The sequence below is a fragment of the Clytia hemisphaerica genome, unplaced genomic scaffold (genome assembly GCF_902728285.1).
Source record: "Clytia hemisphaerica strain Z4C2 unplaced genomic scaffold, Clytia hemisphaerica genome assembly, whole genome shotgun sequence".
NCBI classification, from domain to species: Eukaryota; Metazoa; Cnidaria; class Hydrozoa; order Leptothecata; family Clytiidae; genus Clytia; species Clytia hemisphaerica.
In genome coordinates, this window is record NW_027103553.1 from 469716 (window position 1) to 487910 (window position 18195).

An 18195-nucleotide genomic window follows, 5' to 3' on the forward strand; every position below is an offset into this window, starting at 1 on the left:
GATCAAAAGATCAACGTAATTAAAAGATTCAACGCGATACTAAAAAACAAAAGTTCTTACTAATTTCTTCACAGAATGTGGTCTTTGAATACGTATCGATTTTATCGTTTGAAAAGCATCAAAAACTCGGTCAACCTTCACTCTCTCCAGTGTGTGAAGAATAGCGGCTAGCGTGCCGCTACGACCCACACCGTCACTACACATGATGGTGATGGGTCCACTTTCTGATTGGCTTCTCCAGCGGTCCAATCGGGTGACGAGGTTAATGATTGGTCGATAAGAGTTTGGAACTCGCGTTTCCGTCCAACCCGTGTATTGGAAAAAGCGGATGTCTACCGACCTGGCAATCTAAAAGAATTAGGTGAAATATGGGTATATTTGAAGCCCATACAAAATGGGACATTTATGACATAAAAAAAAGACTATACTGAATTCGTACAATAAATATCAGGTTGAGTTTCATGTACACGCTTTTAGGTTGGACCATTCAATAATATTTTTGTATTATGAACAAGGAGGAGTTTGATTCTGGGTCAAAAAGTGACCTTTACAAACCCTGGACTTTTAGCAATATCTGCCATCTTCGATAAGATATTCTCAGATATTTTTGAACATCATAATTAATGTTCTTAGGTTTTGACCACGGAGCTATTTATAGGGCTTTAAGGAAGTTACTTGTTGACCCCGACCAACCAAAATCTTTGATTATAATTTTTTTTTGAAAGTGGTACTCTAATGGAAGCACTATTCGATAGTGGATTAATTGTATCGACACTACAAAGAAGCCATTCCAGTATTAAAATAAACAGTAAATGGCGCTTCATCATCAAGTATTCAAGGAAAAGTAAAACTAGCGCCCTCGATGCAAATAAATCACTATCAAGTAGTGCTTCCATTAGAGTACCACTTCCAAAAAAAAAAACAATCAAAGATTTTGGTTGGTCCGGGGGTTGAGAATCCAAGGTTTATGAAAAGTTCATTGGTTAAAACCTAAGAACATTCTGATGTTCAGGAATATCTGAGATTACCAGAACAAAGAATGTTCGTATTTTGAAGGCGCGTTGTATTCAATTAAAAATTTTGGGAACGATAAACATATTGAAATGGTACATACCCTGGTGTCACTTAGTCGGAAATTTCGTACAACAATTTCTTGACAGGGGGTTCGGTGGAGAGGTTTCAACGTGCTGTTAAATGAGACGTTGAGTTCATTGGTGTCTTCAGGTAGACATTCAACTTTGATTGGTCCAAAATGTCGGTAATCCTCTTCCGGCCAAAATTTCATAAAGTCCTAAAATACGAACAAGATGCAACCATTTCAGACATTGTGACGTCATTCTTGCTGATAAATTCGAGCCCATGCTTCTCACGCTTTAAAGGTTGAAAAACACTTTCAAAATTTTTGGGAGAAAATTCTACTGTAAGATCTGGTGTTACTTTTTATTTATATTTATGATAAGATGGTCAAGTGATTAAACTTATAATTGAGCCTTATTTAAATGTTTTCTTTAGAGTTACTTTCCTAGAATGACGAGCCTCATTATACGAATTGAATCAAATTGTAAGACAACATTGAATTTATTGATTCACATAATTAGGTAGGTTTAGATTGACTTACATGGCCTTCATCGATAGCGTTTAACATGATGAGTGTGGTGGAGCCATGTTCACACAACATACGCCAAAAGTCATCCACAGTGTGCGGTAGAGGTGATTGCGTTAGTATGTAACTATTCCTATGATGAGTATAGAAGAGGTTTGCTGAGATTTGAGATTATGGATTCTCTGTTTTCGCGTTTCACATATTCTAATTCTGGTGATGGATAAATTTTGATGGAGAGTATCAAAGAACATAAGAAAAGAAACATGAAAAACAACCGCCCCTTCATTTTAAACCAAAATAGTGTCAAACCTATGTTTATAGCTATCCACGTAAGCAGCGTTAATATAAGATGTAGCGACGTCCTCGTTCATCATTTCCAGTAGCACACGATTGTTGTCAATTGGTAACGCCGTTGAGTAGCGGTTTTTCTCCATGTTCTCTGGTTGGAGACCGGCTGAGAAGTTAAGATCCGGTAATGCTGGTGTGTGATTCAATGTCTGGGAATGAGAAACGGGAAGATGTTTATACAGTTGACGCTCTCTAATTCGATTTTCAAGGGGGATTGATTTTAATCAAAAAAGGAAGCGTATCGACTAGTAGGGCTTCGTTTATGAGAGTTTCTTGAGTTTCTTCTCTCGAAGAAAGAAGTTCCGAAGTAATAAAGAAATGATTTATTTTCTCTGATTCAAACTCAAAGGGAGGCATCTAAATTGTTCGAGTTATAGAAAGCGCTTTACTAAGTTTTTTTTTTTGAGTGGGAATGATAAATAGTTCGAATCGTAGAAAAATTCGAATAATATTCGTTCAAATTAACAAGGGTATATTCAAGAAGTCTGAATTACATAATGTAACTCTTTATCAAACCTTAAATCAGCTTTTCTTCCTCTCAAAGAAACTTTAAAAGCGCATTCCCTACCTTCCATTGTTTTTCGAATCCAGAGATACCAGACAAATCGGACTCGATTTGATCGAGTTTACGAATCGCATTTTTCAGTTCGTGTACTTTGATACGCGTATCGCCTGTCATGACAGCTTCCAGAACAGTATCGTGCACGAAAACATATTGATCCTGTAATAGAATAAATCTCTCGTAAGTTCAATGTGGTCAAAACGAAAATAATGATTAAGTATGTTCACAACTATTTCAAACCCTATAGCCTATAGCTGCTAGAAAAAAAGATCAAGCTTATAGAGAACAAGGAACGTAAACTGAAACCCAGTAGTCTCATCCCGCTTAGGTTGATAGACATAGAAAAATCTACTATTATCTTTATAAAATGAGAATCTAACTTAATAAAGGAGCATCTTTTAGGCAAAGAAGCCTATGTTGACAGTTTGAAATCACACTGTTTTTTAAATCTTATCAAGTAACATTTGCAAAAGTAAAAAACACTGGGGCATATTTTAATTCCAACATCACTTTCATACCTCTGTCTGGACCATAGCAATCCTCCTCGTTCGAATGGATGCGATATAGTTAAAAATGTCCACATCTTGTTGAACTTGCGCTCTTTCCATACCTGTGTCAATCGCGATATACGCCCCTGAACGCCCAACACCCGCTCTAGGAGAAAATAAGAGTAAAATGATAAAAACATTTAGACCATTAGACCGTTAAAGCAATCCTTCTAAAAGGAAAGTCAGCCTGCTCTTACGTAAATTACCAAGGGATCCGCGAACGCTTGGTTTTGAAATAGAATATCTATTCCGAACGACATGTAGCTTTTTAACTTAAAAGACCTTCCAAAATTTTGAAACGAATAATAACGTAATCTTGACAAGAATACTTTGAAAACCAGACCCATTATAATTTTAAGGATTTCAGGAAGAGTGTATCGGAAATTAGCGTTTGAATTACCATAGAGAACATGTGTATGACTCGGAAAAATATTTTCTATGGAAAAGTTAATTTAGAAAGCTTACGAGCAATGGACGATGGTTGGACCGGAATCCGGTGTAACATAAGAGCGGACCTTCCTACGGAAGTTGATCATTTTGGTTGGGTATCGTGGAATTCCATGGTCGGGCCAACACGTGAAATGAAACTGGCGCACTTCCCGAACTTCGTGTTTATCCTCCTGTAAAATTCCAAAAGAGGTTATTTATACGAAATAGAGAAAATAATAGCAGAGATTAATGTCTGACAGCTTGAAAGCGAAGATGTGTTTGATGGAAATAAGAGAATAGCTATTGAAAGAATTGATAATATTCATCGTAAAAACATTCTGAGTTGCTATTCTGATTTCACCCTTTAAAATAATAGCAGAATTAAAGTTAGAAAAGAGTCTCTTCGACTACACGTTTTTTTTTTATAAGAACGTCAAAAATTTTCAAAGCCTTCGGATGTTCTCAGTTTTTTGGACTTGAAGCCTAAAAATGTTCTTAAAATGTTCTTATTTTAGCATTTTTGAGCATTTTGATGTAATTTCTTAAGAAAATGCATGTTTTTAAGTCTCCAAAGCCTTAGAATGTTCTTAAATTTTTGGGCCTTGAAGCCTTATGTTCTTATATAGTTTGTTCTTATAAAAAAAAAAACGTGTAAGACAATTGTATCAATTTAAACTAACAAATTTAGATTTAGTATCATCTTACTTCGTTCTAATCCAATATATTAACTTAGGCATGTATTTACCTCAGCTCTAGTAATTTTCTCCAATTTGAACACTTTGATGGTGAAATCAGCAAAATATTCTTTGCGAGCCATAGTCACTAAAATGTCTCCGTACTCGGTACAATCGTCTGGCCAGTATTTGTGACATTTTAACTGAAATTGTTTGAAAACAGAAAATTTGGGAATAATGGGTCGTCACGCTAATTGAAATTCTATACCTGTTTTCAACCGTTCAGAGTTAAATCAAAATGGTTGAAATTGAACATAAAAAGATTTTATATATAAATCGCCAACAATCTAAAGCAAGGGAAAAAAAGTTTTTGAATTTCTTTGAGGACGTTGAATTTAGTAAAATTTAACAAATGAAGAATTTTTACATCACAGGAAATTAATCATTTTGTAATAGTGAGAATTATAAAGTTTTGTCTCTCGACTCTGACCAAAAAATGAGATCACATTACACCTGCCTCGAACTTCAAAAGATGCACTAAACATCGAAGTTATCGAAGACTGAGGTCCTGTTAGGAGTGTTGTTTAATTACTTTGATCGAAAACACTTTATCATTGGCTTCGAAATACAAACAAAACTTTCTACGCATGGGTCGGTCTCGTATTGTCTGGAATAATTAGCATGTTGGTACAAGATTTAACATATTGGATTATATTTAACATAGTGAATTTTTCATAAATTTAGAAACTTCTAAGGGGTTAAAGTGAAATTAATCGAAGTATTTTCATTAATAATGATTCCATTTAAAAAATACACGTTAACCAAAAGCCGGAATTGTAGGTGTATGTAAAGGAAAAATGTCTTCAATAAATTTGATATCAGAAATGATTTGTTTTGCATAATAAAAAAATTTCCTTGATAAAGTCGATCATCAATTTTGATTAAATGGTAGAATCTGGCTTTTAGCACTCAACTTTTTATGTAAAGGAAAAATGTCTTCAATAAATTTGATATCAGAAATGATTTGTTTTGCATAATAACAAAATTTTCTTGATAAATTCGATCATCAATTTTGATTAAATGGTATGGCTTTTAGCACTCAACTTTTTATACTTTTTCCTTGAATTTCAATTATTCAGGCTCATCAAGATAAGTATAAAAAGAGAACAGAATTTTGTGTCCAAGCTTAAACAGGGTCAAGCTAAATTATAGCTACACTGTGTTAAAATTGCTTAAACAAGGATCTTTTATAATTGTTAACACCAAGGAGAATACTAGGTAGGTCAATCTTTCTTTATTTTGTATTTACAGCAAGACAAAGATGATATGTAACAATTTTTTCATATACGTTGCACCAACACTTGCAGTCATTCTAACTCTAGTCAATATCATATTCGGGATTCTGGCAGCCCTAGGAAACACCTTTTGTCTCATCGTTTTATGGCAACCTTCACAACGATCAAAATCGAACAGGATTTTAACATCGCTGGCTATTAGTGATTGTATAGTTGGTTATGTGTGTTTTCCTTTGGGGATTTGGTTGCTTCACAACAATCAGGAAAACTCCGACCTAGCTTGTATTGTCCACAGGATCCATGGGTTTGTGGTCCTCTGGATGGCTTGCATATCCACTTGCTCAATAGCGTTCCTAGCCTACGACCGTTTTGTGCATGTTACGAGATCGTTACACTACCATCAAATCATTACAACGCGAAAAATATACTTGGTGATTGCTTTTTCGTGGTCATTAACATTTCTACTAGCTTTCGGTAACTTGTTCCATAATATAGTATACGTCCTGTTAGCTCCAATACTACTGTTCCTTTCAACTATCATTCTATCTAAGAGCTACTATGACATATGGAGAACCACCGAGAATAGTAGGGTCCGCGTCGCAACGATTAGTGCCAGTACCCGTCAAAGTCAACAACAACATCACCAGAGGCTGACCAAGAAATTATTATTGTTGGTGTTCTTTCACGTATGTTCTTATATACCGAGTTTGATCTTTGTGGTTGCTGGCTTAATGGGGCGTTTCGGATTATTATCGGCTAAGACTGTTTCAAATGTCTTCCTTGCTACTCTCTATATGGCTCTTTCAAATACAGTTATCAACCCTTTTCTTTATGTTTCAAACGATCCGGATTTCAAGTCTTCGTGTAAGAGGTTGATCAGCAAAAATACCATCTTTCAATTTGTCGTTTATAAGAATAGCACAGTGGGAACAGATGCTTAATGTCCAATTTTGTGGTTTATAAGAATATCAGAAGGGAAATTGAGGTTTAACACCTTGTGAGCTAATAACTAAACTTTCTATTTAGAACGAGATCCATAACCTTGTTTGAAAGTGGGAGCTGTCCAGTAGAAATGAGACCAAAATAATGTGATGAAGTGTTGTACACATCCTCTGAAACCAAGAAACATTCAATCTTTGGATTGGAGATATTCAATCTTTGGATTGAAGATCATATGATACTTTGAGGGCGGTTTTGGGACAAGAGGGCGTGTTGAAGTTGAGGGCGTGTTGAAATTGATGCCGCAATACCACGTTTATGTTGATTTAAAAGTCGAGAAAAATATTTCATACAGTGTGTTTTTTTCATAACATTCCGGCCCGTATATCAACTTTGATGTCATAACACACTATTTTTAGATTCAAGTTTATGTAATATTTGATTTTCACAGCTTACCAACTTTGAACAAACAAGCCAGCCTACTGCAGTACATACCTGACAATTCTCGTATAAAAATTGTCGAAAGACAATTCAGCTGGCAAAAGTGTAAACATTATGATGAAACTTTTCATGAATTAATTTTCAAAGTATCAAATATCGGAGAACATACAGCAAGCTAATACGTAACAACAAGCCGTAACGAGATAAATAAATAAATTTGAGAGCATTCTAAATGAAATTTGAAATCCACCCTGAAGATGAAAGAAAGAGTTTTTTCAACAGTAAGGCGGAGAGGATTTATCTATTTCGATGCAGAGAAAGAAAAGACCAGTACTGCAGTAAATGCAATCTTAAACGGTACATATTAGATATTCATTAATTGTGACGGAGAAAGGGTATTCGCTGGTAACATTTGAAAACTTTATGTCGTTAACGGAAGGCAGATTTTGACATAATATATTAAGAATGACTTGTTATGATTATAATGGGATCATTCATCCAACATTTGGGTTGGTCGCAAGAATCGTTTTTGCAATATCTGGAACCACCGCAGCGCTTGGAAACACGTTTTGTCTCATCGTTTTATGGCAACCTTCACAAAGATCAAAATCGAACAGGATTTTAACATCGCTAGCAATAAGTGATTGTATAGTTGGTTATGTATGCTTTCCGTTGGCCATCTGGGCACTTCATGACTTTGACATTGCAAGCGGCAGAGCGTGTTTGGCGCAAAACGCGAACGGTTTTATGGCCCTTTGGATGACCTACACATCGACATGCTCCATAGTTTTCATAGCATACGACCGCTATGTTTTCATAACTAAATTTGCTAACTATAATACAATTTTAACCAATCGAAAAGTTGCTATTATTATGGTTTTCTACTGGATGATCATGTTTCTCTTTGCTTTAGCCGGTAACATAAATATTATATTCTATGCTGCGATTGGGCCTACTTTTGTTATCATCTCAATTGTGATTTTATGCACCAGTTATTATTTTATCTGGAAAGTTGTCAGAGCGAGCGGAAGACGGATATCGGCACACGAGCCAAACAAGATCATTAGTCGACAAGAACAGAAGCGACAAAACAAACTGGCAAAGAAAGTCTTGGTGTTAATCATTTTTTACATTGTTTGTTTCTTCCCAACATTCCTGCTGTCTCTCTTGGTGATACTAACACGTAAAGGTTACGTTACTATGGAGACTTCGGCTCACGTGTATTTCGTCACGCTTTTCATCACGTTGTTCAATTCTTGTTTGAACCCTTTCTTATATGTATGGAATGATCCTGAGTTTAAATCAGCTTGTAAGAGGTTGCTCAGAAAAAACAAAGGATCAGCTAGAGTACATTTTAGAAATAACCCGTCATTTTGCGATCTCTAAAGACAGGCGATTGAGTTGGATAACACAATATATGGCTTGTAAAGACATGAAAAGTTTATGGATCATACACGGTATTTCAATGCACATTGCGTAAGGTTTGCGTTTGGCAATATGTACATAGTTTAATGTAAATATATTATTCCAATTATTTACATCTTGAATTTTTGAATTCTCAAATGTCTAATGCCGTGGTTACACTACATTAATATCTTTAAAATTTTTGAAATTTTTTAATCAAAAATACATTAAAGAAATTAACTATTTTCTTTAAAGTCTTTTTGAAATTTTTGTGTTGTATCAAATCTTCAATCGTTTTTTCTCAACTCATTTTCTCACTCAACAAACGACATGAGTGGAAGGAGGAAGGCAGCTGCACGTATTGTGTTAATTCTTATCATAGTGCGAAAAGGGGTCTGATATACCCCCCTAAATGACCCCCCCCTTCTTGACATCCCCCCAACCTTTAAAATGTCTATCCCCCAAGGGTTTGGGCTAAATTTTCGAAAATATATAGTGTATAGTGCAATCTGATAATCCCCTTCTCGCTGCTACCCCGTAATAATAACTTGCTTCTTGTTGACTACTCAAACAGAAAAACTTCCTTTCATGCAGACCAAATTTCATAACAGTGCTGGAAAATAATCTACAATATATGTAAGCCCCCCTTCTTAAACGACCCCCCTCCTTGCTATCCCCCCTTTTTAATGAAAATTTCTGACCCCCTTCTTCACTTTTTTGGAAGGTGTCATCCCCCCTTAAGAAAGGGCGTCCGAACTATGCTTATGAAACGGAAATTTCAGAGGAAATATTCGAAAAAGAAAAGTCGAGCTAAAAGATCTTGCTGGGTGGCCTAGTTGAGGAGCGAAAAAAGTGCCTACAACAACATATTTGCTGAACTAAGTGACCAAGAAGAATTTATATCTTATTTAGAACTTATCCTATCTTTCACCCCTATCTCTTCCAAACGCTACAAAATCCATCAGTCTGTGCCACTAACTCGATCGGGAAGATTCTTCCAAAATTGGAAGATTCTTCCGAAATGGGAAGAATCCTCCCGAACGGGAAATTAACTTAACACCCAAACGGGTTAACGGACTTCCAGATCGGGAAGAAGCGAGAATCTTAGGAAAACTCGATCGGGTTGGAACTTCCCGTTTGGGAAGTTTACGCAGTTTTTTCACAATTTAACAAGATTTCTACGGTAAAGTCTACTTTTCTTTCGGTGAAAAACCTTAAAATTTGATGCTTCTTCGCCTCCAGAAAGTTTCAACTTTCGCCGGTCATCGTACAGCTTCGCCGAGATTCAGTCAATTTTCAACTTCCCAAAGAGGAAGAATCTTCCAAAACGGGCAGAAAAAAATAGAGTAAGTTCTTCCCGTTCGGGAAGGTTCTTCCCATTTCGGAAGAATCTTCCCGATCGAGTTAGTGGCACAGACTGTCCATTCATCGAAAAAAATGTACAGAACTATCATGTCGGTGGCTTTGATCTCGAGAGAAGTGAAGAAAAAAACTTTAAACTCTTTACCAAAAAAATGGTAAAGAATCGCAAGAAATAATTTCTTTTTCAAGAATTTATACGTCTTTATTTTCTTTAAAAGAGGGCTGTTACACTTGTAAATTTTTTAATCATAAAGACTTGATTAAAAAATTTCAGAAATTTAGAAATAAATTAATGTAATGTAACCACGCCTTAAGTAGAGAAAACTTTATACCGAGAAAAAGAAGAACTTGTTATATGTCATCCGGAAATGTATCACTATTTTTTGCCCTTTTTTCCAAGCATTACCCTTCCTAATTCAAGTAACAAAAGAATAAGATCAAGATGATCATCTCAGTAAAAAACAACAAAAACGCGCATGGGAGTTCCCCGAGCAACCACATGATATAAGAATATAAAGTAACCTCACTCTAATTCGATCCTCAAGGGACAAAGACTCTTCTTCGAATTATAGGAAGGTTCGAATCATAGAAGTTCAAATTAGAGAGAGTTGACTGACCTTATTCTTCTCCTGCAAGTTGGTCAGCATGACGATGGACGTTGATCGTGCTTCCCATACCATCCTCCAGAAATCAATAAAGGTGTTTGGTAGTGGACCTAAGAAGGAGAAAATAAGAATTCTGTCGTGAGACTTATTTGACTTCATTAGAACGTTGTTAACGTAAAAATCGAAATCTTCATCACTTAAAGGTTCAATAAATTTCTGGATGGCTTTATTTTTCAATTGGGCGAATTCAACGGATGGAATTTTTAGTGTTTTCATGTATATCCATATTGAAAAAATAATCAGTTTTTAAGATACCTTGTGTAGATATGTAAGCATTTGGGCGTTTATATCCCTAAAAATGATGAAAAAAAGTTATTTGTTAAAAGCCTAGTTTTAACTTTCTATTTTTGCCTTTACGTTCATTTATTAATTTTTTTAATTACATAGCTTAAATGAAGAGAAGCTTTCCGGTAAAACCATCATCAGTGCTGATTTTAACAAGAACAGCGGAGTCAAAGGTTAAATACACATAAATGAAAAAATACTGGAGCGTCTTTTTGTACCACGCTTGGACGGTAGTCCGTCAGACGAACTTTGTACATTGATATAGATAATTTTCAAGGTATTTCTAGAAGAAACTGATTTGATTTTACGTACGTCAATATAAGACGCGTTAATATAATCTGATCCAGGGATGCCGTCTATCTTCGATAAAATAACTCTTGAATGATCATCTACGAAAAATATATAAAACAAGTGATACTTTTATGGACCTACCTGGTTATCAAAACTAATCAAAATGAAAGGTAGACCTGTAGAAATTCATCCAATCAAAAAGTACACTGTATTTCAGCGGAATATGACCATTTTTAAGCTCTTCAGGCCAGTGAAAATGTTTTTTTTCCAATGCGCTTATAAATAAAGAATTTGGCCCAGTTCTTATAAAAAGCATTTTAGCAACTCAAAACTTCAAAATTAAACCCCAATCTGACTATAAAGGTACAATTTCAATAGCAAAAAACAATATTGATCCTCCACCAGGGTGGTCCAAAAACAATAACTGCTAGTGACATATTAGGACTGTTGCAAGTAAAGTAGACAAATGTTCCAGGGTGTTTCCGTCAAAAATATTACATCATGATTATCTTGAATTGTGAATCATAATCATAGTGCTTGTTATTTTCTTGTTCGAAACATTAAACTTATCTATAAAAAATCTGAGGTGTTATGTTATTTCAAAATTTCTGTTAAACTTATGAACCTTTTGACCTGTTCAGGCAGAACGTTCTTCTAATGTGAAATTGACGTCAGCAGCAATAAATGAATAAGATGACGCCAAATAAACTTATCAGAACTGACGTCAAATATTATTATTCAACTTTTGATAGTTTTAAAAATAGTTGACAAAAAATGAAACAGTACGGCAGTACCACGAAAAATGGCTAGAAAGTCGATGCAGGTGGAACGAAGGCTTCTTTACCATTGTAAGGTAAGTAGTATCAAAGGTAGTATGTAAGTACTTTGAATTGAATTGAAAAGTAACAGAGTAATGCCCTGGAGATTGTGTTCAAGAGACTAAAACATGTAGTTGAATCAAAACTTTGTGTGTCAATCCTGAAATTTCATTTCATAATTTTTGGATCATTTTGGATCATTTTGGATCATTTTCTGAAGCTGAGTCTACAATAGGAAGTATGAAGGGATGGGAAGGGACGAAAACGGAGGGAATGAGAAGGGACAAAAACGGAGAGATGAGAAGGAACAAAAACGGAGGGATAAGAAGGAACGAAAACGGAGGGAATAAGAAGGAACGAAAACGGAGGGAATAAGAAGGAACGAAAACGGAGGGAATGAGAAGGAACGAAAACGGAGGGAATGAGAAGGAAAGAAAACAGAGGGATGAGAAGGAACGAAAACGGAGGGAATAAGAAGGAACGAAAACGGAGGGAATGAGAAGGGACGAAAACAGAGGGATAAGAAGGGACGAAAACGGAGGGATGAGAAGGAACAAAAACGGAGGGATGAGAAGGAACGAAAACGGAGAGATGAGAAGGAACGAAAACGGAGGGATGAGAAGGAACGAAAACGGAGGGAATGAGAAGGAACAAAAACGGAGGAATGAGAAGGAACGAAAACGGAGGATGAGGAACAAAAGGATGAGAAGAACGAACGGAGAGATGAAAGAAGGAAGAAAAACGGAGGGATGAGAAAGGAACGAAAACGGAGGGAATGAGAAGGAAACGAACGAAAAACGGAGGGAATGAGAAGAACGAAAAACGGAGGGAATGAGAAGAACGAAAACGAGAGGATGAGAAGGAACGAAACCGGGAGAGGAGGATGAGAAGGAAAAGAGAAGGAACGAAAACGGAGGGAATGAGAAGGAAAAGAAAACGAGGATGAGAAGGAACGAAAACGGAACGGAGAAGGAAACGAAAACGGAGGGATGAGAGAACGAAAACGGAGGGAATGAGAAGGAACGAAAACGGAAGGATGAGAAGGAACGAAAACGGAGGGCTGAAAGGGACGAAAACGGAGGGTGAGGAAGGAACGAAAAACGGAGGGATGAGAAGGGAAACGGAAACGGAGGGATGAGAAGGAACGAAACGGAGGGATAGAAGGGACGAAAACGGAGGGATGAAGAAGGAAGAAAAACGGAAAAACGGAGGGATGAGAAGGAACGAAAACGGAGGGATGAGAAGGAACGAAAACGGAGGGAATGAGAAGGAACGAAAACGGAGGGAGAGGGAAAGGGATGAGAAGGAAAACAGGAGGGAATGAGAATGAAAGGAAAAACGGAGGGATAAGGAGAAGGAACGAAACGGAAAAGGAATGAGAAGGAACGACGAAAACGGAGGGATGGGATGAGAAGGACGAAAACGGAGGGATGAGAAGGGACGAAAACGAAAACGGAGGGATGAGAAGGGACGAAAACGGAGGGATGAGAAGGAACGAAAACGGAGGGATAAGAAGGGACGAAAACGGAGGGATGAGAAGGAAAGAAAACGGAGGGATGAGAAGGAACGAAAACGGTGGGATGAGAAGGGACGAAGACGGAGGGATAAGAAGGGACGAAAACGGAGGGATGAGAAGGGATGAAAAAGGAGGGATGAGAAGGGACGAAAACGGAGAGATGAGAAGGGAAGAAAAATGAGGGATGAGAAGGAACGAAAACGGAGGGATGAGAAGGAACTAAAACGAAGAGATGGGAAGGGACGAAAACGGAGGGAATGAGAAGGAACGAAAACGGAGGGAATGAGAAGGAACGAAAACGGAGGGATGAGAAGGGACGAAAACGGAGGGATGAGAAGGGACGAAAACGGAGGGATGAGAAGGAACGAAAACGCAGAGATGGGAAGGAACGAAAACGGAGGGAATGAGAAGGAACAAAAACGGAGAGATAAGAAGGAACGAAAACGGAGAGATGGGAAGGAAAGAAAACGGAGGGATGAGAAGGGACGAAAACGGAGAGATGGGAAGGAACGAAAACGGAGGGAATGAGAAGGAACGAAAACGTAGGGATGAGAAGGAACGAAAAATGAGGGATGAGAAGGGACGAAAAAGGAGGGATGAATGAAGGAACGAAAAAGGAGGGAATGAGAAGGAACGAAAAAGGAGGGATGAGAAGGGACGAAAAAGGAGGGATGAATGAAGGAACGAAAAAGGAGGGATGAGAAGGAATGAAAACGGAGGAGTGCAAAAGAAAAAGAAAAGCATGGAAAGAAACACAAGCATAAGCATAGAAAAAAAATACAAGGAAATGAAAGAAAGGGAAAACGGAGTGCTAGGAAAGAACGAGAAAGTGTCCATAGAGGGTCAAGTGAATCAGTTTTTCAAATCTAAAATGACTGTTGTTTCACATCAAAAAAAAAAGTTTTCTAAAACGTAAAGACAACAATTATGATGAAAGTCTTTAAAAAAATTTGATCAAAAATGTTTTGGTGCATTGAAGGTGAAGAACATCTATGAAAATGTAGTAAAAAAGAAAAAAGAAAAAAACATGAAAATACACTTTAATAGTTGCATCACTTGGTGACATGTAATCAAAATATTTAAGAAATAGAAGCAATTTAAAGAAAGGGTCAAGTGAAACAGTTCTTTAAATCTAAAAGGACTGTTTTACATCAAAAACAAACTTTTTCAAAACACGAAAAAAAAAGCAATTATTTTGGAAGTCTTTCTGACTTTTTTCTATTGATCAAAAATGCTTTGGTGCATTGAAGGTGAACATCTATGAAAATGTAATAAAAAAGAAAAAAAGAAAAAAAGAAATGAAAATATGAAAAGACACTCTCATAGTTGCATCACTTTGTGACATGCAATCAAAACATTTTGAGAAATAAGAAAATTGAGAAAGGGGTCAGTGGAGGGTCAAGTGAAACAGTTCTTCAAATCTAAAAGGACTGTTTCACATCAAAAACAAACTTTTTCTAAAAGCTACAAAAACCGATCATTTCGGAAGTCTTTCTAAACTTTTTCTATTGATCAAAAAAGCTTTGGTGCATTGAAGGTGAACATCTATGAAAATATGAAAAGACACTTTGCATCACTTTGTGACATGCAATCAAAACATTTGAAAAATAGAAGCAAGTTAAGAAAGGGGTCAGTGGAGGGTCAAGTGAAACAGTTCTTTAAATCTAAAAGGACTGTTTCACATCAAAAACAAACTTTTTCTAAAAGCTACAAAAACCGATCATTTCGGAAGTCTTTCTAAACTTTTTCTATTGATCAAAAAAGCTTTGGTGCATTGAAGGTGAACATCTATGAAAATGTAATAAACAAGAAAAAAAGAAAAAAAGAAAAAAAGAAATGAAAATATGAAAAGACACTTTGCATCACTTTGTGACATGCAATCAAAACATTTGAAAAATAGAAGCAAGTTAAAGAAAGGGGTCAGTGGAGGGATAAGTGAAACAGTTCTTTAAATCTAAAAGGACTGTTTCGCATCAAAAACAGTCTTTTTCTAAAAGCTACAAAAAACCGATCATTTCGGAAGTCTTTCTAAACTTTTTCTATTGATCAAAAAAGCTTTGGTGCATTGAAGGTGAACATCTATGAAAATATGAAAAGACACTTTGCATCACTTTGTGACATGCAATGAAAACATTTTAGAAATAGAAGCAAGTTAAAGAAAGGGGTCAGTGGAGGGATAAGTGAAACAGTTCTTTAAATCTAAAAGGACTGTTTCACATCAAAAACAAACTTTTTCTAAAAGCAACAAAAAGCGATCATTTCGGAAGTCTTTCTAAACATTTTCTATTGATCAAAAAAGCTTTGGTGCATTGAAGGTGAACATCTATGAAAATGTAATAAACAAGAAAAAAAGAAAAAAAGAAAAAAAGAAAAAAAGAAATGAAAATATGAAAAGACACTTTGCATCACTTTGTGACATGCAATCAAAACATTTGAAAAATAGAAGCAAGTTAAAGAAAGGGGTCAGTGGAGGGATAAGTGAAACAGTTCTTTAAATCTAAAAGGACTGTTTCGCATCAAAAACAATCTTTTCTATAAGCGGCAAAAAGCAATTATTTTGGGAGTCTTTCTAGACTTTTTCTATTGATCAAAAATGCTTTGGTGCATTGAAGGTGAACATCTATGAAAATGTAGTAAAAAAGAAAAAAGAAAAAAACATGAAAATACACTTTAATAGTTGCATCACTTGGTGACAAAGATTCGAATAATAGAAGTTTGAATATACGAGAGTTTACTGAAGTGCCTTTATGCCAGTATTATTACTAGTCTGTCAGCGTCAGTTTTAAACAAAATAATACAGAATGGAAGAGTGTCAACCTTAGATATGGAAAAAAAATCTGAATGATATTAAAGGAGCTTTTGGAGTGCGGTGATTGGCTGAAGTAAAACAATAGCACTAAAATCAAATGTCAATCACAAACATAACATTACAACCCAGTCGCTTTCACTTTCGCTTTTAAGCAAAAGGCAACGCGGTTTTGATTGAATCAAATCAACTGCAGAAGTAGGCAAGATCATTTCTTGAACTAAATTATTGTCGACCCAAAAAATATAAGCATTTTGATTGGTTTGAGAGCATCGAAATAATTGCGATATTTGATATTTCACATCTGCAAAAAATATTATTGTGTTTCTCTTTGCTGTGGAATGATCATAAAAAGTAAGGTTTGTTCCAGCCACATTTGAACTTGAAGTCATTCGATAACTTGTCATTATTTCTAGAAAAAGTTTACTTACAAGCAACGATATTAGCATATCTGTTCTTAGGTTTGTTCTCGGGTAGGTGTGCTGTATCCCATGAAAATTCTTTGCCAATTTCCAATAGCTAAAACACAGTAAGGAAATTTTCGTAGAACCCAATGAACTTCAATATGAAAGTTTTGTAAATTTCGTGACTCCGGTAAATTGTTAACTTTCTGGAAGGTGTAAACTATCAAGAGGACGATTGAAAAAAGTTGAACAATAAGGAATTACGTGAGGTGGATGATGAAAAGCCAACTCACACTATAATCAGATTTGAATCCAAGATTTTCATTGCGATGAAGTTTGGTGACATATTTCGGGAACGCGGATGCAGAGACGGGCGGATGGTCAGCACGTACAGGGTGGTCACCCGTCAGTGAAGGCGGACGTTTGCGTGGTGCTTAAAATGAAACAAAATTGGTATAGATTTAGATCGACCATTATAGCGAGTGTTTAAAAAGAACCAAATTTTCTTTGTGAAGAAAATCTAATTACTTGAGGAGTAATGGTTATTTGCGCGGCCAAAAATCAAGATCGTGAACATTCAAAAATAATTGAATTATCAAAAGACAAAGAATATCATTTTCATGTATTTAACCAAAAAGACTGAATGTAGCTTACCGGAATCGATTTCATCATCATTATGTTGCTCGACTTTGATGAGACCAATCTCTATCGGATTCATTTGATCCTTCTCTCGACGTCTACGTTTTCTAAGAAAAAAATCCTGATATTTGAGAATCGTCCCCCCTTTACACCGCGAGAAGGGTATATTAGCAAGTTTATGTATCGGTGTCTTTCCGCAAAGGAGACGGTTAGCGTCTGATCAACTGAGGACGACGGTAATTCAGCACTTTTACCGTCCTCGATTTTACGGGTTAGAACTGCTGCCTATTCCAAATCGTTTTAGCCACTCCGCCGCCCTCAAAAGCACAAATACATTAACTCACTATTTTTTTAAACAAAAAAAAAAAACACAAAAACGGATCAGTTTCAAAATCTAAAAAAAAAACAGAAAATATTCCTTGTCTCCTTTAATCGGAGACGTTCATTTCGAGCTCGGCCTTTTATTTGATTTGACAATGGCGTTATTGGAGATCCTACTAATTCTAGATTTTGGACTTGGATAATTTAATTGATAGTTTTAACCCTGAAACTCTAAGTAAGTATTTATAAGAACGATTAAACGAGGAGATCGCTCAGCTTTTTATTTGATTTGATAACGACTGTATTAAAGATCCTTCCAATTCTAGTTTTTAAACTTGGAGTTTCATGGCCTCCAACAACTCTAAATAACTACGATGAAAATATGGAGATCGCTTTTCATGGCCTTCATTGATTTTAATTTAATTGATAGTTTTAACCTTAAACCTTGAGTACTCTAAGTGAGTATTTATAAGAACGATTAAACGAGGAGATCGCTCAGCTTTTTATTTGATTTTATAACGACTGTATTAAAGATCCTTCCTTCCAATTCTAGTTTTAGTTTTTAAACTTGGAGTTTCATGGCCTCCAACAACTCTAAATAACTACGATGAAAATATGGAGATCGCTTTTCATGGCCTTCCTTCATTGATAATTTAATTGATTGTTTAGTTTTAACCTTGAAACTCTAAGTGAGTATTTATAAGAACGATTAAACGAGGAGATCGCTCGCTCAGCTTTTTATTTGATTTGATAACGACTGTATTAAAGATCCTTCCAATTCTAGTTTTTAAACTTGGAGTTTCATGGCCTCCAACAACTCTAAATAACTACGATGAAAACATGGA

At 36.0% G+C, this 18195-nt stretch overlaps 2 protein-coding genes across 3 annotated transcripts in view; one reads left to right on the plus strand and one right to left on the minus strand.

The window, feature by feature from the left end:
- LOC136800365 (receptor-type tyrosine-protein phosphatase delta-like) overlaps nucleotides 1-18195 on the minus strand; it is a 36642-nt gene that overhangs the window by 2357 nt on the left and 16090 nt on the right. For both annotated transcript variants that reach the window (XM_067057002.1, XM_067057001.1), the window contains 14 exons: nucleotides 17045-17136; nucleotides 16684-16823; nucleotides 16418-16505; nucleotides 10868-10944; nucleotides 10526-10562; nucleotides 10223-10320; nucleotides 4236-4367; nucleotides 3527-3681; nucleotides 3032-3167; nucleotides 2520-2672; nucleotides 1913-2100; nucleotides 1619-1736; nucleotides 1115-1291; nucleotides 61-348 (listed from right to left, as the gene is read on the minus strand). In XM_067057002.1, the coding sequence (XP_066913103.1) occupies nucleotides 61-348; nucleotides 1115-1291; nucleotides 1619-1736; nucleotides 1913-2100; nucleotides 2520-2672; nucleotides 3032-3167; nucleotides 3527-3681; nucleotides 4236-4367; nucleotides 10223-10320; nucleotides 10526-10562; nucleotides 10868-10944; nucleotides 16418-16505; nucleotides 16684-16823; nucleotides 17045-17136 (1879 nt within the window). The remainder of the gene's footprint in view (nucleotides 1-60; nucleotides 349-1114; nucleotides 1292-1618; nucleotides 1737-1912; nucleotides 2101-2519; nucleotides 2673-3031; nucleotides 3168-3526; nucleotides 3682-4235; nucleotides 4368-10222; nucleotides 10321-10525; nucleotides 10563-10867; nucleotides 10945-16417; nucleotides 16506-16683; nucleotides 16824-17044; nucleotides 17137-18195) is intronic.
- LOC136800370 (histamine H2 receptor-like) lies at nucleotides 7237-8300 on the plus strand. The gene has a single exon (XM_067057007.1). It carries the CDS (start codon nucleotides 7305-7307, stop codon nucleotides 8223-8225), a length of 921 nt encoding a protein of 306 aa, XP_066913108.1. The 5' UTR covers nucleotides 7237-7304; the 3' UTR covers nucleotides 8226-8300.